The sequence below is a fragment of the Caretta caretta genome, chromosome 3 (genome assembly GCF_965140235.1).
Source record: "Caretta caretta isolate rCarCar2 chromosome 3, rCarCar1.hap1, whole genome shotgun sequence".
NCBI lineage: Eukaryota > Metazoa > Chordata > Testudines > Cheloniidae > Caretta > Caretta caretta.
In genome coordinates, this window is record NC_134208.1 from 141719708 (window position 1) to 141737293 (window position 17586).

The following is a 17586-nucleotide window of genomic DNA, read 5'->3' on the forward strand; positions in this document are numbered from 1 at the left end:
GGAGCATAATTTCAACATCCCGTAATGCATTGTTTTCTATCCCATAATTTCATCTGCATCCCATAACATTTCGCAATTCTTTTCAAAATCCCTGAAAACGCGCATGTCCTTCCTGACTGTCCACCATCTGTGTCAGAAACATGAATCCTGCACAGCTCTGCACAGTTGTGATAAGTGTTGTGAGCATGGGGAACCTGATCCTGCAGTATCTGCAGAGCTGCCAGAGTAGCCGTGGGGAACATGATGATTCCTTGGAGGCTAGATTGCTATGTGATATAGAAAGAAATAATTCAGGATTGTTGATGGCATTCACGAGGCAGCGGCAGAGCACTGGTTCTGAGTCTGAGAAACAAGCACTGACTGGTGGGATTGCATTGTCATGCAGGGTTGGGATGACAAGTAGTGGCTGCAGAACTTTCAGATGTGCAAAGCTACATTCCTGGATCTGTGTGCAGAACTTGCCCCAGCCCTCCAGTGCAGTGACACCAAAATGAGATCTGTACTGACAGCGGAAAAGCAAGTGACTACTGCTCTGGGGAAACTTGCAGTGCCCAACTGCACCTTGCTCCCTTTCCTTGAGCTGCTTCCATGATTCCTGACCCTCCCCATTCCTCTGCATTTGCCAGTCTCTTCACTCCCTCCTCCTAGGGAGTAACTTTAGGCAACTCGTCTCTGCAGTCCCCAAACACACCTCCCTTCTCCCAGGGAGTGACTGCAGACTCCTTCCCTGCAGTCCCCTCTGCTTCCAGTTTCCTGATTTTTGTAGAAGTCCCACCTATCCCTCACAGATGAGCTTCTCCCTAATTACCTGCCTTCAGCCTATAGCTCCCCATTTGCAACCTAATTAGCTGATTGAGCCCATATGGCCCAATTCAGCTCTTGCAGGGCCATTTGGGGGAGCACACTGTATCATAGGGCTGCAGAAGGAGGCATGCACAGGTCTGTTGAACCTGAAGGTCAACAAGAGTCTGCAGCATGGCTGTTTACTGCTTGAGAAGTGCTAGAAACTCCTGCTGCACATCCCTCTCCTTTTCCTGTGCCTTTTTCATCTCCACTCTATCCCTGGCCACGCTGTCTCCAAGCCTTCTGTTCGGTGTCTGAAGAAGCAGAGGCTTGCAGGATCTCTTGGAACATGTCGTCCTATGTCCTCTTCCTTCTTCTCCTTATCTGGCTGAGCCACTCTGCTTGTATGGATAGAGGGACCCCATCCTGAAATAAATCTTTCCTTAACCCCCTCTTCTGGCCTTCAGACCACCCCCTAACCTCTCCAAGCTCATCATCAGAAGCAAGCTCCCCACAGACCAGGGCACACCAACTCCAAGTGGCACCAGACTCTGCCAGAACAACGGATACAAAACCTGCAGATCTCCTACAATGCTCAGCACCCTGCACAACCCCCCTTTCAAGATCCCTTGAAAGGTCCCTTGAAATATGTGTTAACTACTTATGCAAAACAATCTGTTCCATCTTGTGTTGAGCTCTGATGCTCTGAGTATGTTTCCCAGACCTGAAGAAGAGCTCTGTGTAAGCTCAAAGACTTGCCTCTGTCACCAACAGAAGTTGGTCCAATAAAAAATATTACACCTTGTCTCTCCAATATATGGAATGAAAACATAAAGCAATTGTTCTGCTCCCAGCATAGCTGTGGGCCCCCTGGCCTTTGGCAGTTTAGTGGTCAGGGTCTCCTCACTACCTAAGGACATCCACAGGGCCTCCCACCTGCTCGCAGTCCTCCACTGCACTGTCTGCAGTCTGGACTGTAATTACAGGAGGGTGTTCTCCTAGCATTCTCCTAGTCCCAGTCACCCTAATGAAGCTAGGCCCTCATCTATATTGCCTAGCTAGTAATCATCAGACCCAATCACCTGACACTGCCCAGGTGGATCTGATGATTCCCAGCACCTGCTTTGGGATCCACCCTGGAACAGGGCTGGCTGTTCCTTGGCCCCCTTTACTGTTAAAGGTGCAGATTTCCCTTCCGAACCAATGCCACACCAACCAAAATTGGCAACCTCTAGGGTCATTCCAGTACCAATGGCTATGGTACCATCCTTAATATCTACTATAGTACCCACTAGGGAGAGATCTATGATGGCACTGACCATTGCACTGGTACCAATGTATATGATCCCAGTACTGTCAACTTCTACAGCATTCACTGATTTGACAGAACTTAGAATCACTCCGAAACCAGTGTCACCCTTGAATGCATCTGCTTTATCAGATATTTCATGATCTGCCCTGATACTGGAGACTATGGCATTGGTTATGAAAATTTCCCTCCATTTATCTTCATCTCAGGGGAAGCCTGTCAGCCCTCCTCAAGTTCCAGTGATTCCAAGGGGAACTGCACCTCCAGTTGAACAAGTCTACTCTTCATCTGCTGCCTCTAGCAACAGTACTTTTCCAAGCTCACAGCCATACTCTTCTAACTATTCAAGAGTTCGAGATCACCGCAAGAGAAGTTCTTAATCTGAACAATATACAGGACATGCTACAGATGCTTCTCATGTGCCTTGGATGCCACTTCCCCAACATTAAATGCCATACCTTTGTGATTTCCAGTCATAGTTGTACTGGCCTTCCTGGACCCCACAATTTCAGTATCCACCCCCTTTGAAAGTTCCTTGTGCAAGATCAAGGGACAAGTCACCATCTGCACAAACTCACAGAGCTCCACACTTGCCTTGCAAGCAGAACATTTTAACAGAGGAACAGGAGCACAAGACCAGAACAGGAGACCAGTCATTCCTTCTACCCCATTTACAGAGGATGACTTTAGAGCATTCAGAGACATTCTGAAGAGGATGGCAGAGATGCTTGAGATTCCTCTTGAGGTGATGGAGGGAAATCTTGTACATTTTCTTAATATTCTTCAGCCAGTAACTCAGGGTTGTGTTGCAATGTCAATAAATGAAGGTATTTTGGACTTGACAAAAAATCTGTGGGCTATACCTGTGTCACTCTCTGCAATATTTAGGAGAGAGGACCACAGATATCAAGTCCCATCCAAAAGGTATGAGTATTTTTATACTCCTCCTACCCCAGGTTCTTTGGTTATGACTGCCGCACAGGTTTGATTGATTTAAATCAAAGTGACTTAAATCACCTATTTTAATAATATTTAAATCAGCAAGCAGGAACTTTGATTTAAATAATCAATTTTAATCTTTTTTTGAATTTGTACTTTTTAGTTATTTTCCTAAAGAAAGATTGATTCTCATTGGCTAAAAGTTTATTTGCAACTAAATATAACCTCATCTCCACTAGAATTAGAAAGAAGTGTTGGACATATTTGGGACATGTACTCTGGATGCCAAAACACAGACTCCCACATGAAGCTGTCAAGTAGAAACCAACTGGTGTGAGGAAACATGGGCCCCCAAGAGAAACCTAAAGAAGAACTCTGAGCAGGGAGGGCAGAACAGTCAATCTCAACAACATTGAGCAGATGGAGGCAGGCAGCAGTACATGAGAGAAGGATGGAAGAGACTAGTTTCAGCCCTGTGCACCAGTACTGACATGAGAAGGATATAATAATAACCTTTACACTAAATTTGGTACTTCTATTTTCTAACCAGAAGGTGTGACCCTAACAGCCCCTAAATGCCCACTGGCAAATGGTTCACTGTCAAGTAACAGCAGTTCCTATCAAACTTGACAAATGTACTATGCCTAACATATTGCTGTCATTATATTTACCTATAAAGAATGTGGTGTGACATATCAAATGAAAGCAGGTCACAAACTGGTCATTAATGGCATTGTGAAATGTATGTATTAACAAGGAATTATGGATACTTACAGATACTATGCTTTAAAGTCTATACCCAAACAAAGGGGGAAACAGGTTTTCTTCCAGACAGGAGGGAAGATAGTTATCTCCCTTTCTGTAATGTAAATTGAGCATGATGATGCCAGAGACAATGGACAGCTTATTTGCATCAGAGGTAAGCAGGAGGAACAAATTAACATGTGGATGTGAAGTGAGCATGGGAAGTGTCAAGGTTCCTTCCCCACTCTGAACTCTAGGGTACAGATGTGGGGACCTGCATGAAAGACCCCCTAAGCTTATTCTTACCAGCTTAGGTTAAAAACTTCCCCAAGGTACAAACTTTGCCCTTGGATTAGGCAAAACACTGCCGCCACCAAGTGTTTTAAACAAAGAACAGGGAAAGAGACCACTTGGAGATGTCTTCCCACAAAATATCCCGCCCAAGCCCTACACCCCCTTTCCTGGGGAAGGCTTGATAATAATCCTCACCAATTGGTACAGGTGAACACAGACCCAAACCCTTGGATCTTAAGAACAATGAAAAATCAATCAGGTTCTTAAAAGAAGAATTTTAATTAAAGAAAAGGTAAAAGAATCACCTCTGTAAAATCAGGATGGTAAATACCTTACAGGGTAATCAGATTCAAAACATAGAGAATCCCTCTAGGCAAAACCTTAAGTTACAAAAAGACACAAAAACCGGCATATACATTCCATCCAGCACAGCTTATTTTACAAGCCATTAAATGAAAGAAAATCTAACGCATTTTGTAGCTAGATTACTTACTAACTTTACAGGAGTTGTAAGGCTTGCATTCCTGATCTGTTCCCAGCAAAAGCATCACACAGACAGACCAAACCCTTTGTTCCCCCGCCCTCCAGATTTGAAAGTGTCTTGTCCCCCCATTGGTCATTTTGGGTCAGGGGCCAGCGAGGTTACCTTAGCTTCTTAATCCTTTACAGGTGAAAGGATTTTTCCTCTGGCCAGAAGGGATTTTATAGCTCTGTATACAGAAAGGTGGTTACCCTTCCCTTTACATTTATGACAGGAATGCACTGGAGTCTGAACCCCAGGGCTTCATCCTGACTCTGGTGACAAAGATGATAAATTTTGGGGTATATAAGAAGAAGCAAAAAGACATTTTAGTTATCCATCACTGAGGAAACAAAGAGGTCAGCGCTCTTTGCATCCATAAACAGTAGATCTCCAGTCATGTGGGTTAGTGGCACTGAGAAGTGGTTGTGGGTGAGCAAAAGTGCTTTAGACAAAGACTGGAGCCTGATAAGGTTATATGTAGTCTCTTAGAAGTGTGTTATACTTTTGTTTCATTTGTAACCATTTATGTTTCTATTATTTTTGCTTAGTATCACTTAAATCTTTTGTTATTTATTAATAAAAACTTATTCTTGGTTTTGCTATAAATTCATCTCAGTGCTGTAATATTAAAGTAAAGTGAAAAGGAGTACTTGTGGCACCTTAGAGACTAACCAATTTATTTGAGCATAAGCTTTCGTGAGCTACAGCTCACTTATGCTCAAATAAATTGAGATAACAAATAAATTGGGATAACAACTATTTGGCAGATCATCTGACCAAAAGAGTGATGCTGATGTCTGAGTGGTCCCTAAAAGACATCCTTGTGCATCAGCTCTTTCAAAAATGAGTAGTCTCGTGGGTAGATCTGTTTGCGACCAGGAAAAACAGGAAGTCTCACAGCTTTTGCTCTTAAGGGGTAATGAGTCTGAGGTCTATAGCCAACACTTTTCCAGGAATGCATGCCTTCTCACCATTTCCATTTAGTCCAAGGATCCTTTGAAAACTGAGGCAAGACAAGACACGTCTGATTTTAATAGCTTCAGCATAGCCACGCCAATTTTTTTTTTTTAGAACTTCTATCTCTCCTGAACAAACCATGGATAACATTTCTATCTCTGCCAGACAGTCTCACAAAATCATGGTCTAGTCCTTCATGCAGACCTGTTGCTTCTACATCTGACAACATGGCTGTTGCATGGCTAACATCAGTAGACAGAAGTTGCTCTGCACCGGTCTGAGATTTGCTTTTACAGAGTAGAAAGCCCTCCACTTGGCACACATGTGGTGCAGAATGGAAACATTTTTCCTCTTGGGCCGCTCAACAACAGCTAGCCCATTACGATCTTCGATTCCTGATATATTGAATTATATCTTTAATGCATTCAGGACAATCAATTAGCTTGATTTAAGTGCATTTAACAGCAATATCTGCTCTTCACCAACCCATCCAAAATTACTCTGTCTTTTCACACACTGCTGCTCAAAGGTTCCTGAAAGGGTTATTACACATTTTCACACCTGATACTGTTGCGGTTCAATGACAAGACAGCACAGAGCTTTAAGCAAGCAAACAGGCTGGTCTGCCAACGGACTTCTGCCTGTCAGCTTTCCACCCTCTCCTTTATTCTTTTTCTCTCCCCCCGCGCATTACATTCTCCAACAGATAAAAGGAATACACTGGCTTTGTTTAACATTCTTATTTACCAATTTCTATCTACCGCATTCCTTGCTCTCGGGCCTTGAGCCCAGTCCTGGGAGGCTTCCCACGGTTCATGTCATCTGGGCGAGATTCCAAGGTTCATGCCCTTGAGAAGAGCTGTGTGTGCACAGCTCCTGCACAACACTCCGGGTGTGCCCTGAATGTTGCCAGGCGCATGAACCTTGTATGAATCCTACATGATACAAAAAGTTTTCGTACTTGGGATCTGAATTTAGTACTTACCTTGTTGATTGGTTGGCTATTTGAACCCATGCCATCGTGTTCACTTAATCACCTGACCATCACTATGGTGTTCCCAATGACAATCACTTATGCATGGAAATTGTATGAAATTCAGGCTCTGATTGCTGGTCCCCTATAGACAGTCTTCCATACAGACAGAGTAATTGTGAGTATGACTACACTGCACACAAAAAAAAAACCTGTGTCAGCATGCCTCAGCACCTCAGCCAGGCTCACACAATGGGGCTAAAAATAGCAGTGTAAATGTTCCTATTCTGGCTGAAGCTTGGGCTCTGAGACCCTTAGCCCCATAGTGCAAGCTTTGTGAGCCCGAGAAGTGGACCTGGGCTTTGAGACTTGCTGATGTGGGTTGTTTTTATTTTTTGCAGTGTAGACATACACTTCATCCAAAGATTAAATTTAAGGTTGTCTCCAGTTTTCACATCAATCACATTGTCCATCTACCAGTTTTTTTACATAAGAATGGCCATACTGAGTCAGACCAATGGTTCATCTAGCCCAGTATCCTGTCTTCTGACAATGGCTAAGGCCAGATGCTTCAGAGGGAATGAACAGAACAGGGCAATTATTTAGTGATCCATCCCCTGTATCCAGTCCCAGCATCTGGCAGTCAAAGGCTTAGGAACATCCAGAGCACAGAGTTGCATCACTGACCATGTTGGCTAATAGCCATTGATGTAACTGTCCTCCATGAACTCTAATTCTTTTTTTAAACCAGTTATACTTTCCCCTAAATCTCATTCCTTTCTGGTAGAGGCAAGACTTCATAGCCTGAACATGAAGAAGGCAGCACTGTCCTATTATCTCCCCAGGACAAAACAATTTTGTAAACCCTTAAGACTCTTTGTGACATTTGGGGGCAGGTCCAAAGATCAGGTGGTTGTGAAACATAGACATTCTAAGTGGATTTCAAGCTGTATTAGGGTGTCCTATGGTACTAAGAAATTGACTCTTCCCTCTCACATTAAGACATGTTCTTCCAGAACTCAAGCAGCCTCAGCAGCATGCCTTACCAGAGTCCCTATAGCTGAAATTTACAGAGCGGCTACATGGAGTTCTGCCCACACTGTCGCCAACCATTACATCTTGGTGTAATCTTCCAGATTAGATGTTCAATTTGGTCAAGCAATGCTGCAATCTTTGTTTCAATAAGCTCCAAACTCCCACCTCCTAAAGGAGTTGCCTCCTAGCTAATCACCAAGAGTGGGATCCACAGGTACAAATACTCAAAGAAAGAAAGATTACTTTCCTTAAAGTAACTGTAGTTCTTCAAAAAGAAAAGGAGTACTTGTGGCACCTTAGAGACTAGTTACAGTCCTTTGTTCCAGTTTCTTTCAGGCATCTCTTTGGGGTGGAGAGGCTGTCTATAGACCAAATTCTCTCTCTTGTGGGCGGAAACCTCTTTGTTTTTCTGTGCAAAGTCACAACAACAAGATGGAGTTTGTAGCCACCTGGGCAAGTCACATATCTATGAATGATTCAGCTTTTTGCAGGCCGATGCCATTGTCTACATATTAGTTTGAATGTTCCCAGGAAAGCTCAGATGTGGATTGGTGTCTCCCAAAGTCCATTGTCGGTTAAGTGTTTCTTGATTGGGCACTTACTGAGAGTAGTCCTTTCTCAAGAAGCTGACCAGATGGTTCACTGAGAATCAAACACATTGGGATACTTAGAATCCCAACACATTGGGAATCAAACACATTGGGATACTAGTACATAGCCAATATTCATAACTTCAAATACAAAAATGATACACACATATAGATAGCATAATCATAACCAGCAAACTACAGCTTTTAACACCCACTTGACCTCCTTTCTGCAAGACCTTGTGCAACAATGATCTATACAGTCACAGTTCATGTCAATAACGTCACACCATGATCTACCCTTCATCTCTGTAGCTCTGAGTCTTTAACTGGGATTCTGTGCAGTGAAGGAACACTGGGATTCTGTGCAGGAGTGGGGGGTGAAATTCTGTGGCCTGCGTTGTGCAGGAGGTCAGACTAGATGATCATAATGGTCCCTTCTGACCTAAATATCTGTGAATCTATGAAATTGAATGGTGGTTGTGGATGCTCTACCCTTGATGTGCTTGTGGAAGGGAGTGCACAAGGGCATCCAGGGCACATGTGCAGTGCCAAATGGACACTGCTGGTTAAAACATTCCGAACTCCAGCATATGGGGTGCATGTATGCTAAGAGTGGGGTCAACATGTTCAGAACATCTCAAAGAACTACAGTTACTGTAAGAAAGTAACCTTTATTTTCTTTTACAAAGCAGTGGTTATTACTTATACTTAAAAATAACTGTTTTATTTTATTTTTTGCAGCTCTATTCCATCCTCAAAAAATGATAGCCAGGTAAATTTTATTTTTCAGTGCTATCTTTGGCCTAATATTTTAACTAACTTCAACTCAGAAGTTATTTCTCACTTCTCCAAAATAGTGATTTGATACAAATTTAGTCCAGTCAGAAGGAAAGGTCAATGGACTTCAGCCAACCCTTTCTTTATTCTTTATTCTTCTATATATTTGTGTTTTCTGGAGCTTTGTGAAATGCATGTTTCATGTCCAAGCTAGGGTTTTTTTAGTGAGTTTGGTTAAAAATTTCAATATACCGTAAAATGTTATGGCCTATCATTCAGTCTGTAAAATGTGGTGTTATTTCACAAAATTTGCCAAAGTTAGTATAAACAAATTACATATTTAATCATTTCTCATGCCTTCCCTCTTTCTTTTTTCTATGAGAGAGATTGTGTTTGGCTCAGAAAATATGGAAACTAAAAGAACATTCACCTTTATTGATTATGGACCAAATTCAGGGCACAGTTGCATCTGTATGTGGAGCCTGCCAAACAGGCACAGCCTGGTTGGATTCCACAGCAGTGGAAGTCTACTTATGCCCTTGGAATGAGGGGTATTGTGCTCAGCCGCCTCTGAAAGAGCAGCTTCACAGTTACCCAAACCTGCCCCTCTACTCAGGGACAGATTCCAAGATCCTAAGGGTACTTCTTCACTGCAGTTATACATCCTCGGCTGGCCCATGTCAGCTGGCTCAGGCTCGTGGGACTCAGGTTCCTGGGCTGTTTAACTGTGATGTAGATGTTCAGGCTCGGGCAGGAGTCTGGGCTCTATGACCCCGTAAGTGGTTGAGTTCCTCCGTGGCTGACTGATATGGGCCACATGGTTGATCAGAAATGGTTGTGTCTTTGAGGAGCAAAATCCAAGGACAGTCAGGCTGAAGACCCATAGGAATCATGGAGGCAGGAGAAAAAGATACATATATCTTCCTGCTAAGAGACTAATTTGTTGTTTCTTTTTAGAGTTAAGTACTCATTTCTGATCCCTCTTTCTCCATACTGCAGTAGGATTGTAAAGTAGCATGGCCCCAGTAGAATAAGAGAGACTATGGTATGTGAAGTATTGCTGAGGGACGAATAGAAGAACTGAAAGGAAATAACTCCCTTTCTATGAGGAGTGGATCTGGATCCCCTCAGTGTCCATTGCCCACTGAAGTCAATGGGAGTTTTGCTTTTGTCTGAGTAAAATCAGGCTCAAGACTTAATTCTGACATTGTCCAAGTTAATGCTCCTTTATATGGTATTGTTACTACATTCTAGTATACATCTAGTCACCAAAAGAAATCAGACCACAGTGACAGAATATTAACGTGTTTATTAACAAAATATTATCATTTGCCTTTTTTATTTGCTAGGAGTTAATCTTATGGATATATGATCCAGAAAGTGCAGAACCCTCTGAATTGAATCACACTGCAACGTCTCCTCCACGGGTATGTTAAAATAGCTCTATATTTTCTTTTAAAAACATGGTATTGAAAGTGCATGTCTACTGTGAAAAGTTACAAATTAAAAATGGCACTGTCTTAATCATTAGATATGCTGCCTATATGCATCCATAGTCATTTCAACTTAAGGTAGTGACAAAAATAAGTTTTTGGTGCTTTTTGTTCCAGTTAATACTGCAGAGGTAACACAGCTGGGGGGGAGTGAGGTGGTTTTGTTTCCATCTCAGCATTAAAAACAGAATTATTAGCTAAATTTCAGTAGCAGAGCTAAATTCTACCATCAGTACACTTGTGTTAGGGTCAGAATTTAGCCCACAGCCGTTTTGCTACTGGTGGTAGTGGTGAGAAGGAAAGATCCAAGCTTGACTTTCACTTCCTAGAGTGAGTTTGCATGGCTGACACTCAGAAAAAAACTCTTTACTTTTTGTCTAAGTAATGATGATATGGCAGTAACAAGACATAATAAACAGTGAACCCATTATGTCATTTTTATAGAGCTGCATTTAACAGTAGAACTGAACTTTACTTTTTAAGGAGGTACATTATGGCCCTGATCCCACAAGCGTATATGTGAAGACGGATTCTTGCACCCAGTGGGAATCCATGTGAGCACAAAGTTCTTCCCACATGGATCAGCTTGCAGGATTGGTATATGCAGTAAACGTTGTCAGAGTATGCACTCCTGATGCCTTTGTGGGGTGGTTGATGATATTTAGCCGTTGGCATCATACCTTACCTGAGGTGTGCATCCATGACCAAGGGATGCCCTTTAGGAGTTATTACTTTATTATAAATTGCCATGCTGGATTGCTTCTCTTTGGCATCTTTTAATATTCGTTTCATAACTGTGTTGATTTGCGTCAGAGTTACTAGAATTAAAATTATATTATTAATTGAAGTACTGGAATTTGGAGAAGAACATAATATTTTTATTATTAGATTTCTATGTGTCATTTTTTTAATTTTCTGCTATATATACTTTAGGAAATATTGCGAAGAAAGTTAATTTTGGTTCCAAATATACTATATTCTAGTGTGGATAAAATGTGTAAATGTGTTTAATAATGCGCCCTTATTTGGAAGTGTACTTTAGAATGTTATTTAAAGAATATTTTAACCCTGAGATTTCTCATATACAGCCTTAGACTATATTGACATCAAAATGTATGATAACTAACAGCCTTTAGTTTACTTTATTTTTACTTTATTTTAAACAGAATTCTAAGACACTTAGCAAGCAGTTTTGGAATTTGGGACAGGAACCTGTTGTTCAGACCTATTTTAGAAATACCAAATACTTTGCTACTGCATTTCCAGAGTTGGGGTACTGTATTTCATTTAATTTTTTCTGAAGAGAATTCCATTTAAAATAATTTTTCACACACCCATATGATTGCACAGATTATGGCTATGTAGATATATTGTAATGTAAGCATCTTACAAAACACTTGGCTTAGTTGAATGTATAAATAAGCCATTCTGGCCTGTTTTTGTTAATGTATACTGGAGGAAAAGATACTGAAAGTTTATTATAATGACACCAACTAGTACAGAAATAACTAGTGGCCATATTGTACATGGTAGCAGAAAAACCTATGGGGAAAATAGCAGAACTTCCAGGGAACCTAAGGGGGTGTCCTTCTAGTACTCTTCTCAGTATGGAAGGGGTTGGGGATTTGCAAAGAGGGCAGTAGCCTCCAAGCCTGTTTGGATTCTGGGAATCTGTTGGGAATTCTCCTTTCAATTTCAGACTCTGCGGGGAGAGCTTGCCCCTCTGCAATGAATTATATATAGGCCCTTCTGACCTCCTCCGTAGGTGCAAAGTACTTTGGTGGCTTGGTGCCAAAGAACTCAACTGGAAAAAGACTTTCAAATTCCTTTGATCCAAATGTATAGTAATCACTGATGTACCTTGCCTGGGGAAGGAAGCCCACAGATGCCTACACAATATGGCACGTCTTTCAGTGGCTTTCACTGTGAGATCACAGTGCCCCAGCTCCCCAAAATATGAAAGCTCACTTAATGCTGTTGTGACACATCATTGGATAGAGACGGTGGCCCCATCCGGACCTCCTTTTCTAGTTTTAGGTAGCTTTTGTGTGTGAGTAGTGAATACAAACTGTATACCCTTTCTTCCTTGAGGGAAGAGCCTGTCATATCCCAGCATGGTTAGTCAGCCGTTGCTCCCCCCCAAACTTAGCAGTTAAATCTAAATTATAATTTCATTTAAATAAGGAATTGTTTATTATTTTAGAAAGAGAGAAGAAACATTAAAAACAAAACATATGTTGGTTCTCATGTAGACCATGGCTCAGTCCAACACAAATGCACCACTGAACATGCATGAACACCATTGGGCAGTGTATTGCAGAACTGGGCCCTAAGATTGCACAAAACTTCACTATAATGGGCCGAGAAGCTTAATTATCAAGCTTATGGGTAGTTAGCATTTCAAAGGACCATTTTCCTTCCCTCAACTCATGTCAGTTCCCTGGAGCTCACAGCCTGTTTGTGGTGCTCTGCTGAACCCACCACCTTCTTAAAAAAATAAGTTATCTCAGTCAGATACTCCTTCCTTTTCTCTTTCTTACAAGTTATGTTTCTTTCCTTATTGGCTGGTTTTCAAGTCCTGTTTGAAAATAGGGATCATTCCTTCTCACTAGGGCAAACCTGTGTGGTGAGTAGGTCATCATCTTCTCTCATCCCTCCAGGAAGAATTGTTAGCTCAATACACACTCTACAGAGCATGTCTTGGCTGTTTCTTCTTTCCAGCAATCCGCTGAGACTCCCTGTGAAAGTAATATAAAGTTTCTCCCAAAGACGTATCTGACATTATAGAAAACTTCTAGTGGATGAGAATATCCAGATAATAGTAATTCATATGTCCAGGCATAGCTGACTGTTAAGAATACTTTAGGGACACTGCTTAATTATCCCCTACCTCTTTCTATTCCCCTCTGTGTAGTAGCAATATGCTGAATCCACAGTGAAGCCCTTCTGCAATATTTCTTCTGGTATTTAGTTTTTTGTCAGTAGAAATATTAATCTTAACCCTAGAACTCTCCAACTGTCTATTTCTCTACTTTCTTCACTGTTTGCTCCATCTTCTGGCAACATATTAATTTTAATTTCTAATGCTATAATATTTACAAAACTATATAATTTATAACAGAAACACTAAGAGCCAAATTCAACAGGGATGTAAATGATAATATAATTTATACCTTGGTGTGAGCTGATCAGAAAATAGATATGTGGTGAAGGAGAATAACTTGCACTGATTTTTTTATTCAGTGGATGTACAAAGCAAGTGTATTTTCCATCAATGTGGTACTCTGTAGTAACAACATTCTGCCCTGCACAAATGCTCATTAAAGTCAGTGGGAATTACACAGGCTTACCGCAGGGCTAGATTTGGCCCCAGGAGTATTGAGGATGATTCTGTTTTAGATTAAAGTGTAGCGGGCTCCTTTGTTAGCTTCATTTCCTGAAACATGTGCCCCATCTGTCCCTTTGACATTTAATTTGCAGTTGTTTTTACACACTCTGAATACCATATTAAAACAAGTTGCACTAATTTTCATCTTACTGCCTTTTTCTAACCAGTTTACACTCAACTAGTAACTTACAGCACTGTTTACATCACTGTTACATTTGGGTTAGAGACTGAATTTGGCTTACTGTCATCTCTGTCAGACATCTTTTTCAGTTGGATCTCATCCATTTCATCACTAGGTGGCAATATAGCAACATATCATTATATTAAAGAAATTTGTCGTCAGATAAAGCCTTTCTCGAATATTTCCACTTACTTAACCAAAGGAATAGAAGCATTTTTGGCAAATTGGGTAAAATCCTTTTATAAATGATGGCAGTTTTAGTAAATTGCTGTTATAGTGAAGTGAGTTGTAATATCTATTTTCTGTCTTATTTTTAACCTCTTCTTTCTCTATACAGCAGTAGTATGAAGAACCAAATAAAAGAGAGTGAAAAACAAGATTGCTCATCATATAGAGTAATAGCGTTTGTTTCTCCAGTAATGCTAATGCATGCCCACATAGAAAGTTTTACTATTACAAGCCATTTACAACACACACTTTGCTTCTCTACAAAAGAAAAAGGACACTAAACTGTCTAAATTACTACATGCCACAAGGGGCCACAACAGTGGTTCCCTTAACCCACACAGCAATATTGTTAATCTATCCAACTATACTCTTAGCCCAGCAGAAGAATCTTCCTATCTCGGAGCCTCTCCTACTGCCCCTCCACCCCCACGAACATGATACAGTTCTGTGGTGACCTAGAATCCTATTTCCGACATCTCCGACTCAAGGAATATTTCCAACACACCTCTGAACAACATACTAACCCACAGAGACCTTTCTACCAAGACTACAAAAAGAAGGATTCTGGGTGGACTCCTCCTGAAGGTCGAAACAACAGACTGGACTTCTACATAGAGTGGTTCCGCTGACGTGCACGGGCTGAAATTGTGGAAAAGTAGCATCACTTGCCCCATAACCTCAGCCATGCAGAACACAATGCCATCCACATCCTCAGAAACAACTCTGACATCATAATCAAAAAGGCTGACAAAGGAGGTGCTGTCATCGTCATGAATAGGTCGGAATATGAAGAAGAGGCTGCTAGGCAGCACTCCAACACCACTTTCTACAAGCCATTACCCTCTGATCCCACTGAGGGTTACCAAAAGAAACTACACCATCTGCTCAAGAAACTCCCTGAAAAAGCACAAGAACAAATCCGCACAGACACACCCCTGGAACCCCGACCTGGGGTATTCTATCTGCTACCCAAGATCCATAAACTTGGAAATCCTGGACGCCCCATCATCTCAGGCATTGGCACCCTGACAGCAGGATTCTCTGGCTATGTAGACTCCCTCCTCAGGCCCTACGCTACCAGCACTCCCAGCTATCTTCGAGACACCACTGACTTCCTGAGGAAACTACAATCCATCGGTGATCTTCCTGAAAACACCACCCTGGCCGCTACGGATGTAGAAGCCCTCTACACCAACATTCCACACAAAGATGGACTACAAGCCGTCAGGAACAGTATCCCCGATAATGTCACGGCAAACCTGGTGGCTGAACTTTGTGACTTTGTCCTCACCCATAACTATTTCACATTTGGGGACAGTGTATACCTTCAAATCAGCAGCACTGCTATGGGTACCCGCATGGCCCCACACTATGCCAACATTTTTATGGCTGACTTAGAACAAAGCTTCCTCAGCTCTCGTCCCCTAATGCCCCTACTCTACTTGCACTACATTGATGACATCTTCATCATCTGGACCCATGGAAAAGAAGCCCTTGAGGAATTCCACCATGATTTCAACAATTTCCATCCCACCATCAACCTCAGCCTGGACCAGTCCACACAAGAGATCCACTTCCTGGACACTACGGTGCTAATAAGCGATGGTCACATAAACACCACCCTATACCGGAAACCTACTGATCGCTATTCCTACCTACATGCCTCCAGCTTTCATCCAGATCACACCACAGGATCCATTGTCTACAGCCAAGCTCTACGATACAACCGCATTTGCTCCAACCCCTCAGACAGAGACAAACACCTACAAGATCTCTATCAAGCATTCTTACAACTACAATGCCCACCTGCTGAAGTAAAGAAACAGATTGACAGAGCCAGAAGAGTACCCAGAAGTCACCTACTACAGGACAGGCCCAACAAAGAAAATAACAGAACGCCATTAACCATCACCTTCAGCTCCCAACTAAAACCTCTCCAACGCATCATCAAGGATCTACAACCTATCCTGAAGGATGACCCATCACTCTCTCAGATGTTGGGAGACAGGCCAGTCCTTGCTTACAGACAGCCCCCCAACCTGAAGCAAATACTCACCAGCAACCACACACCACACAACAGAACCATTAACCCAGGAACCTATCCTTGCAACAAAGCCCGTTGCCAACTGTGTCCACATATCTATTCAGGGGACACCATCATAGGGCCTAATCACATCAGCCACACTATCAGAGGCTCATTCATCTGCACATCTACCAATGTGATATATGCCATTGTGTGCCAGCAATGCCCCTCTGCCATGTACATTGGTCAAACTGGACAGTCTCTACGTAAAAGAATAAATGGACACAAATCAGATGTCAAGAATTATAACGTTCAAAAACCAGTTGGAGAACACTTCAATCTCTTTGGTCACTCAATTACAGACCTAAAAGTTGCAATTCTTCAACAAAAAAACTTCAGAAACAGACTCCAACGAGAGACAGCTGAATTAGAATTAATTTGCAAACTGGATACAGTTAACTTAGGCTTGAATAGAGACTGGGAATGGATGGGTCATTACACAAAGTAAAACTATTTTCCCATGTTTATTTCCCCCCTGCCACCCCCCACTGTTCCTCAGACGTTCTTGCCAACTGCTGGAAATGGCCCACCGTGATTATCACTACAAAAGGCTTCCCCTCCCCCCCTCCCCCCCCCCCCGTCCCGCTCTCCTGCTGGTAATAGCTCACCTTAAGTGATCACTCTCCTTACAGTGTGTAGGGTAACACCCATTGTTTCATGATCTCTATGTATATACATCTCCCCACTGTATTTTCCACTGAATACATCCGATGAAGTGAGCTGTAGCTCATGAAAGCTTATGCTTAAATAAATTTGTTAGTCTCTAAGGTGCCATCGGTACTCCTTTTCTTATTTCATTATAGTTATTCCGTATGGACCAAATTTTGCCTTTGAATATGTGCATACAATTTGCATTGAAATCAATAGCAGTTGCATGTGTATATCTAAGACAAAATTTGGCTGTTTTTTCTCATATTCAACTATCTTAGCTCCGTTATTAAAACAACCCTATTTTTATAGAATTCTGGAAGTTTTGATAATTCTGTCACTAGCTAAACATTGAACCAAGTGAGTTTGTGACCAAATAATTCATATCCTGATATTAATAACTTAACTTTTTCATCCACTGGTGTCATCAGTATCACCTAAAGTTAGGAAACTCATTTTGTAAAGTAATGCAGCTTTTACTGTTCATGGCAAAAGTGACTATAATAATGGGTCTATCTGCTGTTGCCACAGTAATCCATGATGTCATAACCAGTCCTCGTTCTCCTAGCTCCAGAGCACGTACATTTCTTGCCTGTTTATGTGAGACCATTCAGAGATGTTTGATTCCCAGCATTTACTGA

The 17586-nt window shown here is 41.8% G+C and overlaps 1 protein-coding gene across 1 annotated transcript in view; it reads left to right on the forward strand.

The window, feature by feature from the left end:
• Positions 1-17586, forward strand: part of CATSPERE (catsper channel auxiliary subunit epsilon) — an 82135-nt gene that overhangs the window by 30493 nt on the left and 34056 nt on the right. Inside the window, exons 6-8 of the mRNA XM_075126967.1 lie at positions 8889-8919; positions 10274-10351; positions 11584-11690. Of these exons, the coding sequence (XP_074983068.1) occupies positions 8889-8919; positions 10274-10351; positions 11584-11690 (216 nt within the window). The remainder of the gene's footprint in view (positions 1-8888; positions 8920-10273; positions 10352-11583; positions 11691-17586) is intronic.